The sequence below is a fragment of the Akebia trifoliata genome, chromosome 11 (assembly GCF_017979445.1).
Source record: "Akebia trifoliata isolate Shusen 1 chromosome 11, ASM1797944v1, whole genome shotgun sequence".
Lineage (NCBI taxonomy): Eukaryota > Viridiplantae > Streptophyta > Magnoliopsida > Ranunculales > Lardizabalaceae > Akebia > Akebia trifoliata.
Window position 1 is genome coordinate 21893638 of NC_141385.1, and position 11027 is coordinate 21904664.

Here is an 11027-nt window from a genome sequence, read left to right on the forward strand (position 1 = left end):
TAATAGGTGGTTTCACGGCTATCCAATCTTCAAATCTTGATGCATACCGAAGTACACACGTCGTTGGTTGGTTATCGGATTTGATGTGTTTATCCCCGACACTTGAAATAACGATCTCAAGCTGTAGAACTACTAAGCATTGGGGCTAAATATATTGATGGTGGGGTGGTTTGTGAAGAGGGCTATGCTTGCAAGTGCATGTGCAACAAGATTTTTCATTTTTTTTTCTTTTTTTTTTTCTTTTTTTTTTTTCATCGACCCCCTTATAAACATGTAATGAAGGCAACAAAAGTAAATTAATATTACAATTTAGACATGTGAAAATAGAAAATAAGAAACAAACAACAAACAAATACGTGGTTTCGCGATTACGATGGCTACATCTACTAAGGTTTGGAGTCGCCACCATTCATATTATAAGTGGGTGTGAATGGTCACCCGATGTACATTTTTCGAAAAAAATGACATTTTGGCATTTTAGTGACTCACGATGGATTATGAACTAATCAAACCTTGAGATTCGGGGTAAGTGGTTCGATTGGAGAAAAGGGAAGGTGTTAGGCACCCTTTTCTCCCCGCCAAGTGGCGGTAACTTCAAAGAAATCGGTCATTTTCGAATAAAGTTGCAAAAGAAATAAAATGTCACGTGTCGGTGACTTGTACCCTAAGTAAGGATTTAATGTCGGCTTAAATTATAGGGAACACCTCATCAAAGGAGGTGACCCACATAGAAATTTAGCCTTCACATGACATACTTTCGAAAAGTGTTGGCTAAGGGATAAGGGTCCATTTTCATGGATAGAGAAGGATCCGAGTTCCGATTGCCTTAAAACGATTTAAGGATTAAAATCAATTTTATTTTTATTTTTTTTAAAAGGGGTACAACCCTTATACTTTCAATCGGACCGAAGTCCAATCTACCGGAGATAAGGGAGGGTGGCATCACATCTTAGAGGCATGCTAAAATAAAAATAAAAGAGAGGAGGGGGATAAGAAAAGAGGGAAGTGGAAAGAGTAGACAGAGAGAAGGGGAGGGGGGTGTTTTGTTGAACCCACCTTGAAGCTTCAATCTTCTTTTCCTCTTCTTCTTCTTCTTCTTAAATTCTTCTTGAGTCCTTGTTAATTTATGGAAATGTCACATTTTGTATGATTTAAGGAGTAGAAAAGAGATGATGAGAGAGTTGAGGGAAGTGTAATGATTTTTTGTGAGACTTGGGGAAGATAATTGGTAAGACTTTGTAAGAATTTTTATAAGAGAGAATTGGTAACCCTTTTGAAAAGGGAGGAAGGGGTATTTATAGATGTTTGGAGGGTATTTTAGGGGTATAATGGGGTGAAAAGTTGATAGGGGGATAATGGCATGGGTTTTAGAGGTGGAGGATATGGAATTTTGAGTTAAAGGGAGGGTAATTGTGTAATGAATGGAAATGAGTTGTATTTTGACCCAAATGATTTGGATCTTACCCAAATCTATTTGGGTAGAGTGTTTGGTGGGGTGAGATGAGTGATGGTTGATGAGGGAATGGGGGTGTAAAGGAGTTATTTGTAGAATGAGTGATAGGTTGGTTGAAGATGTGAGGTGTTTAGATTTAGGAGAATGGGTTATGTAAGAGGTTGGTAGATTGGTTTTTGGGAGGGTTAAGGGGATGAAGACATGTGAAAAATATGATGAGAGAGTGAGGTGATGGGTGTGTTGATTGGTGATGGTAGTTGTTTGATTAGAGAGAAGAGTATAGGTTAATTTGGTGATGATGGTGGGAGGTATGGGTTGAGGTGATTTTGTTGGAGTGTTTTAAGGAAAAATGATTGGTTAGGGTGTAAGAGATATGGGTTGTGATGTGGGTGATTGATGGTGTTAGAGAATAGTGATAGGTTATGGTGTGTAGGATATAGGTTGTGATATGGGTGGTTGATGGTGTTAGAGAATGGTGATAGATTAGGTTAGGGTAGGGTATAGGTTGAGGTGATTTTGGAGAGAAGTGATAAGTTAGATATATTGTGAGAGAAAAGTGATGGGAGTAGGTGATTAGATGAGGGAGGTGGGAGATGATGATGACATGTGTCATCTTTTGATGTTAAGAAGGTGATTGGTTGCTGTGGGTTAGTGGTTGATGGGTTATGGGTTGTGGATTATAGGTGGATTGGATATTGATAATGGTTTGTAGGCTTTTAGTGTATTGGGCTTGAGTTTTAGGAGGGTTGTAGGTTATTTTGGCTTTGATGGGGTTTGTTTTGAGTTAGAATTTTGAGGGTAGGTTCATTTTAGGGTTTAGGTAATATGGGATCGATTTTAGGTTAGGGGTAAGGTGAGAAATTAATTTAGGCAAAAGTTGAGGGCTTTTGGGCTTTGAATAGGCTTAGGGTGTTTGCGGGTTCGGAGGCGGAGCGGTGGAAATAGAGGAGGGGTAGGCATCCCAGGTCTCACATTTTTTAAATTTTTTTGAGATTTTTACAATCATTGATTTGATCAAAAATGCCACTTGTTGGCAAATCGGGCTTTTAAAGCCCGTTTGAGAATTTGTATCGAGCATTCGGGTATTGTTGGATACAAAGGCGAAGCAGTGAAGATTGGACAAGTGTAAGATAGGTCAAACTCTTTTGGTGGGTCCCTTAGACCATTGGGAGGTCTTAATGGCCTCGGTTCGATCAAAACATCACTTTTTAGTGATTTGGGCTTTTGAAGCCCGTTGGCCAATTTTGGCGAAAAATCGATATTTTGAGTGGAGCGAGGTAGATGGGAGCATGCCGAGTCCTTTTGGTGAGTTCACTAACCCGTTGGTAGGTTTTAGGGGCTTCAATTTTATTAAAATGCCAAATTTTAATGTTTCGGGCCTTCGAAGTCCGTTGGCCAAGTTCATTGGAAAATTACTATTTTTGCGCCCTTTCGAATGAGGGTCCGTTCAAATTGGGGTGTCTACAGTCATGAAGCAAAGTTTAAGCGGTAGTGTGACTACCCTATGTACCACTTGACACGTGATGTGTGCAAAGACCTTATCCTCTGTATACATAATAAAAACTGGGCATCGACACATGTTTTGTGTTCATAGACATTATTGGGTTTTATGTTACCCTCATACTTCCAAATGGTGCCATTTCTAAATGTAAGCATAAACTATAAATAACATAACTGATGACATGCCCTCTTGACCTTGGTCTTCCTTATAGATTAATGGTAAATGACTTGAATGCCCTGATCTTCAACTTGTAGCGAAAAGTCCTTGATTTTCTTAATGGGAGATTTGCTATTTTACAAGAGTAGCGATTTTAGTTACTTATTAGAAGGAAATTTAAGTCATCTAGAACTTGTTTTTTAATCTCCCACCAACGTGCCAGTTCTGAGTTTTACTAATCTTGCACGAAGTTCCTTGAGGGATGTCTTCCTATTTAAAACTGGGTACTAATTTTTATAGGTATGAATGTCACAAGATCCTATGTATGTTTTTTATAATTATTATCAGATCCACTACTAACAAGTGGATTTCTGTTGTGTCACTTCTTCAACCTGTAGCCAAAAGTCCTTTCAATTTTATTCCCAAAACCGATCCTATTCAACCTCCAGCATACCCTCGTTTTTGACCTTGAGATTCTGTCTACTTCAGCCCTCAAATCTCAAGGACAATATAAGACTTTTGGGGAAATTGAAGGTGATGGAGTTTATTAAGGGGTTGAGGCAAGGTTGAAATTGATGAATTGAAGATTTAGATTGAACAAATTAAAAATAATTTGTAAAGATATCTGTCTAAGAAAAATATAGTGTTTTTGGTGAGGTTGAAGATGAGGGCATTTAGGTCAATTTTCACTTGTCAATAAGAAAAGACCCAGTTCAAGGGATATGTCACCAGTTTTAAAAATGCAGGGGTATCTCAAATATTAACACACACACACACACACAAAAAAAACAATATAAAAATAAAATAAAAAATGGAGATAATATTTGAGAATTATCATTCCCTTGTAGTATACCAGGGAGGAGTTCTGTGTAGACGTCTAATGAAACAGGACACAAAGCCAAAATGTATTTGTCCATATTAGATCAGAAAAGAGTGAAAGTCTCCTATGTGAGTAACTTTTCCTCGTTGAACTGTGTTGCTTTTAATTCAACTTTGACATGTTTTTGGGGTTTTTTGGGATATTTGTTTCAGTGGTTTATATATATATAAGTTAATTATTTGCTAAAACAAGTATATATCCACATTTTGTTATTATCATTTTTTCATAACCAAATCCATTATTTTACAAAGTTGATACCCATTTTGGCAGAACATCCTGAATAAAACTCTCTTGGATTCCTTAGTTTCTTGTGAAGGCAACCAAACCTTTGCCTTTATCCTTTGCTTTATTCTTTCATTCTAAGCTTTGGCTGCTATGTATACATGACCATCTTGTCTCAGTTAATTACCAATCATGGCTTCAATTCATCTCCAATGCCCGGTCCAGCGACCTCGCCTTCGTTCCACAATAGTTTCACTGCCCATCCTCGGCTCATTCACCTCCAACTTGATGTGTTTGGCTGAGCCAAGTAAAACAAGAGCGATGTATCGAGGTGTTCCTTCAAAGAGGAAGGTGGTACACAAACCAGTAGTCTTCACTAGGAAATGGTCGATCATGTCATCAAACAATAGTGGTGAGCTTCAAATGAGTCCACTTTCGCTGTCAGAAACAATTGTGAAGTTGTATGATTGCATCAACGAAAAGAAGTTGAAGGAACTTGATGATTTCATCTCTAATGACTGTTTATTTGAAGATTACTCTTTTCTTAAACCATTTGAGGGGAAAAAGGTTTGATCTTTAATCCCATATCCAGTGTTTTAAGAAACTAGCTGAATCTGTGATTTTGATGGAAAATTGGTCAAATCGTAGTTTTAAAACTCAAACAAGTTGACTTGATTAATCCCTAGTCATATATTTACAATAATCTGATGGGTACGTACATGAACATCATGAGCTACTGTAGGAAGTTCTGAATTTCTTTGAACAACTGATAAAATGCATGGGGAAGAATGTGAGGTTCATCATCCACAGAGTGTGTGAAGGAGATGAATTCTCAGTTTCAATAATGTGGAGCTTAGGTACGTCCATCACTTCTTCTTTTCTTCTCATTAAATTCTGTTATTTATTATGAAAAAGAAAACATTTTTATGATAATTCAAAAAAAATTTGTGGAACCAATTTACCGAGTCAACTCATAAATTTGGTCAAGGCAGCTTGAAAATACATTTAGTTGGGTCAGAAATTCTGCCAAGTTATTCAGTTTTATTTGTCAAATTCCTACATAAAGTGTTTTGTTTTATATTAGCTAAATTTTCGGAATGGAATGATGTTCTGTGATGATGATTTCTGTGGTAAAAAAAGCATGCTCACAAAAAATCAGTCCTTTATGAAATTTTTAATCCTAATTTATTAGTTGAAGAAATGTGAAACGTTAATTTGTAACCATTTTTCTTAGGGTAAATAGTTTTAGAATGGACTTATTTTTTTGTGAGGATGATCTTCTCATCATAACGATCATCTTCAACACACAAAAAAAAAAAATAATAATAAAATAAAGTAAAAAAATAAAAAATAAAAAATAGAAAATTTAGAAACTTTTAACTCTTATAAGATAAAAAATTTATAACATTTTTATTTAACTTGCCCTGATAGACCTTTTCAGCTTTCAAGTTTACTCAACCTGTTTGGACGTTCACGTTTTAAAACTGTGGGTTTAGATTTAAGTATAAAAAATGAGGGAGCAGATGGGTAAAGAAATCACCCTAAAATCAATCATACTAATTTCTACAACTTACCAATCAAGTTATTAATTTGTTTGTATATTCATCGACCAAAAACGGGTCCATAGAAGTATTAAGTTCAAAAAGTGCTCTTCGTAAAGGTTGATAACAAGTTTAGCATTTAGGGGGAAAATTTTGTTCTTGAAGAAACCCTAATATAATTATCTTAGAGAGAAGTTAATTATCTCATGGATGGGAGATCTCTAACACATTCCAAAATGTTTAATAAATCTTTTTTCTTTTTTTAATTGTTGTGTGGTAGTGATAACTTTTAAAAATAGTAACAAAATTGATATTTTACGAAATTAATATTTACTAATAACCTTTTAACTATTTGAGAAACCAACTTAGGTGTCACAAATGCTTTTTACTGGTTTTCTGAATAGTTTGGAATGAGGAATGTTCTGGTAAATAAATGATTTCATTGTAAATTTTTGGTAATTCACCCATTGTTTTGTTATGGGTTTCTAACAAATGCACTCTGTGAAAAAAAAAAGAAAAAAGAGACGTAAATTCGATGAGACTCTTTTAAACACTACATAAAAAAGAGTTAAATCCGATGGACATTGACGTCGGATTTACCCCTTTTTATTTCACTTTGTGCAGATTCATAGGAAATATTTAGATTAGGTTTAAAAATATTTTGTTTTAAAAAATAAGTCTCTTCTAATTGGTCAAAGGTTTTAAAGATGAACTATGAGTGAACTATCGAATTTAAAATGTGTTGATTAATAGAGAAAAAAAAATGTCTTATTAATTTTTTTAAGGAGTTCCTAAAAATTTGTATTCTACATCCTCATGAGTACACCCCATCAAGAGCTTGAAAATGACTGGTTTTGAGATGGAAAATACAGGCATTTGGTTCCTATAAAGGAAATTAAAAAAAAAAAAATTGCAATTAGACCATTTTGTATTAGTCTATGAGAGAAGACTGATGGCATTTTAATATATATATATATATATATATATATATATATATGGGTAGCGTTCAATGGCAAACTTTTTGGCAAAACATTTTTCAAAACATGAGTTAGAAGTTTTGGAATGGGCAGATTTTTGGTGAGGATGATTTCTACGGTGAGGAGATCATCCTCACCAAAACTCAGCCCATTCCAAAACTTCTAACCCATGTTTATAAGTTGAAAAATCATGGACCGTCCATTTTTTGTAAACTGTTTTTGATGGGGTTAGAAGTTTTGGAATGGGCTGATTTTTGGTGATGATGATCTCCTCACCGTAGAGATCATCCTCACCAAAAATCAGTCCATTCCAAAACTTCTAACTCATGTTTTGAAAAATGTTTTGCTAAAAAGTTTGCCATTGAACGTGACCCATATATATATATATATAGGATTAGGATCCATATACACATAAAGCTACTCATAAAGCTACAAAGTGTTTTGTCTTATATGGGTAAAATGTTTGGAATGGGCAGATTTTTTGTGAGGATGATCTCTATGGTGAGGAGATCATCTTTGCCAAAAACCAGCCCATTATGAAACTTCTAACCCCATGTTTACAAGTTGAAAAATTTTAGACCATCCAATTTTTTTAAATCACTTTTGATGGGGTTAGCAGTTTTGGAATGGAATAATTTTTTGCAAGGATGATCCCCTCACCACAGAGATCATCCTCACAAAATAACCATATAAAACAAAAACGTTGTAGCTTTATGAGTAGTTTTATGTGTCTACGGAACCCCACCCATATATATATATAATTAACTAGTAAGCCGTGGATAAGATTGAAGAGCGTGAAGATGACTGACTTTGAGGAGGAACATCCAGATTTTGATTGATGGAAAGGGCATTTAGATCATTTTGTATTTGTCTATGGGAGAAGACTGATGTCATGAGTCTAAACACATAGGGTATCTCAAAGATTCACCAACTCTCCTAAAGGCTCCTTGACTTCGGCCTTCTCTAATATACTAAGAAAAATGACTTGAATACCATTGTCTTTAACCATAAATTAAATATAAAAAAAAGCCTTGGATTTCTCTTCCCATAATCAATCATGTTGAATAAAATCTTTTTTCCTAGTTTTCAAACTTTAAAATTAATCTACTTTAACCTTCAAACCTAAAGAACAAGATAGGATGGAGTTAATTTGCTACTTAACATACCTTTCAGTGGACCCTAAATAAATCAAATTGTGGCATCCAAAAACATGATCTGACACCACAAGGTTATAAAGGACAAAATCCTAAGAACTTTGGAAATAAAATAAAAAATAAAAAAAGTTAATTTATACCGTTAAATTTTAGTTTTAAATTTGGGAGTTCGATAGCCATTTATTTTCAACACCTTCGATCAAGCTAAAAAAATATTTATTTTTGAATTTTTGTTCGTTTGGATCTTAGTTTTTTCCATGAAATCTAGAAGAGTGTGGTGTTGGATTTCCAATTTGATAATCCATGTGGGTTCAATGATCCTTGGTAAGATTTAAAATCTTACTGCTTTAGTCATACTAACCTAATCCATAAAGTAAGGTTTGCTCATGAACAACCTTGACAAAATAAGAGAGTTTTGTAATAAAATTGCAATAGATAGCTCTCCCAGGTAAATCTCTCTAAAAGCAATGGATTGAAGATGAGATTAAATAAATTAAATTAATTTACTATAGAGGTTGAATAGCAAGACCTTGAAGATGACTAGTTTGTTTTTTCAAATAAATAAATAAGGGGATTTTGATTTTTTGATTGCATATTAAAAATGAGGGTATTTAAATTTTTTATTTTTTTATAATTTTTGAAAGGGAAAGATCGTAAGTTTGAAAACATAATATTCACCAAAATGAGAGGAGTGTCCAATTTATCCCAAAACATTGAGAGGCAGAGGAGAACATCGCCAATGTTTTTAGATTAATAGATATAACTTGGAGGAGTCATCTTTATTTAAGATGAATTTGAAAATCATGGATAAATGCCAGTCTAATAGTAATGCATTGGGTGCCATGTAGGAAGGAACGGCTACATTAAAAGAATGAAGTTCCATTTCCTAATATGGTATCAAAGTAATTTGATCTTCATTCAGTGCATTTAAAAATCTGATTTTATTGATAATTCTTAGATAAATATCACATACATCTCAAAAAAATATTTATAAACATTACATCAATCAAAATATATGGAAATTACCTAATATAAATATTCTAGAATATCCTAATTAGTATATTTTAAATATCAATAAATATTTTAGAATATATTGCATCATACAATCTTCCATTTGTGATGAGATACACTATCACTTGATATGATATTTCTCATATATTTTAATACAATGCATCTTATTCTCTAACAACTAATGTAATTATAACATTTTTTTTCCCCTTACTGAATGAACTTGTATATTATTCCAACAAATGGATAAGCAACCATTCTTACTTTCTTATGCAGAGTGGAAAGGGAAATCCATCCCTTTCACCAAAGGTTGCAGCTTTTACCAACTCTCAAAAAAAGGGGACAGACTAATTATTACGTAAACACGCAACTATTTCCATTACCACCTTAAATTTAGCGTTCCAGCTTCCATTATTATTTACTTATATAGAAGATTAAATGATTGATTTTTAATCTATGTAGGAATGCTTGTGTCTTAATCGAGTCGCCCATCAAACCCGGACCACTGGCACTGGTAATTCCATCAAATCTTTTGCTTAGCTGCTCTCTTATCCCATTCAAGTTGTTCTTGAAACTCGTTTTATTTTTGTTAATCCCTAGAGAAGTGATCGAACCATAATTTAAAAATTGCTCAGTAGACTCAAAAATTGGCCAAATCGATTCATTTTTATTTTTAGATGACTTGGCTTCAAAACTTGATGGAGCCAACTCGTTGGGTCAACTTGAAAAAATCACTAAGTCATCTCATCCAATTGCAGAGTAAGCTTGAAAATGCACCAAGTCTACATGACTACAAAACTTTGATTTTTCTCCTAAAATTCCATCATCTTCAAGCTTTCAAACATATTCAACTTTGTCTATAATCTATCATATTCGACCTCTAAAGGAGAACTCTTGATTTGTCAACTAAGAAATCATCGTCTACCATCCAAAATCTTTTCTTGCTCCTAAGGTAATATGATGCGGTCGTATGACATAGATCTTTAGGTTGAAGAGGAGGGTGCAAAATTATACTTTTAGTAGTTGAAAATGACTAATTTTGTGAAGAAAAATTAAGGATATTATGATAGAGTTCAAATTTAAGGTCATTTTCTATGGATCTCTTAGTGACGATTGAGATCAAAAGGTTTATCATCAATCTGAAAACACAAGGGCATCTCAAATATTTATCAAAATGTGAATGGTATGTCTAAACTACCCTTTTAATTTAATATTTTTAGTTGACTCCTCGGATCAACTCTGCAGTTTTTAATTTGACTCCACTCAGTAAGTCAAATTTAAAAAATGAGTTTGGATCCATAACAATGTCCCCTTCCTATAATAAAGGTAAAGTGTCTACATGACATGTATTTGTTGGTGTTTAAAACACCTAGGGCCCTTAACCAAGCCGACATCCCAATGTGTTTGAAATAAAAAAATGTCACGTATACACCTAATTTTCTTATAGGAATGGGACACCGTTTTGGATGGGAATTCTTTAAAAAGAGGCCTAGGATCCAATACAGTGTCCCGTTCCTATAAAATAGGTTAGGTATCTACATGGCACGCTTTAGTTGGTGTTTAAAATACCTTAGGCTCGTAATCAAACCATTCATGCAACCCAATGATCAAATTATGCCACATTGACACCATTCATATCTATATAAACGAGACACCATATGGGATCTCGACTTTTAAAAATATGGATAAAACTTGCAATAATAAAATAAAAAACCAATGAAACTCTTGTCAATCAGTAAAGCATAAATTAACACTTCAAAATCGCTCGTTGGACAAATAGATCTGCTTTGAATCTTTGCTGGCTTGCCGCCACCAACCTAGGGCATTGATGAGAGCCGTCGATGTCATAGTTAGATGATAAGAAAATGAATAATCGCAGAATAGCCAAAAGCACTTTACACTTAATACCATTAGGTCTCTATTTCTATGAGTCTTCTCTAATTATCACGATTTGATTGTTTTCTTGTACCACTCCTTCTTTCTATGATTGCAATGATCTTTCTCATGATCATGATTTCATCTCTACTTGATCCCTTGAGCACCTCCCCGGATGGGGAATGCCTGTCATGATGTACCATGGCTTATGACACACCTCGGTGTGTGCATTGATGGGGGGTGAAACACTCACTTCATGA

The 11027-nt window shown here is 34.2% G+C and overlaps 1 protein-coding gene across 2 annotated transcripts; it reads left to right on the plus strand.

The window, feature by feature from the left end:
• The first annotated feature begins 4325 nt into the window (after nucleotides 1-4325).
• LOC147391120 (uncharacterized) lies at nucleotides 4326-9663 on the plus strand. 2 transcript variants are annotated; one of them, XM_086457744.1, is made up of 4 exons: nucleotides 4326-4779; nucleotides 4955-5069; nucleotides 9169-9250; nucleotides 9355-9663. In XM_086457744.1, the coding sequence occupies exons 1-4, from the start codon at nucleotides 4405-4407 to the stop codon at nucleotides 9509-9511; spliced, it is 729 nt and encodes a 242-aa protein (XP_086313870.1). In that variant the 5' UTR covers nucleotides 4326-4404; the 3' UTR covers nucleotides 9512-9663. The 2 variants fall into 2 exon arrangements, with proteins under 2 accessions (XP_086313870.1, XP_086313871.1); XM_086457745.1 differs by lacking the exon at nucleotides 9169-9250 and having other exon boundaries at nucleotides 4330-4779; nucleotides 9355-9492.
• The last annotated feature ends 1364 nt before the right edge of the window (nucleotides 9664-11027 follow it).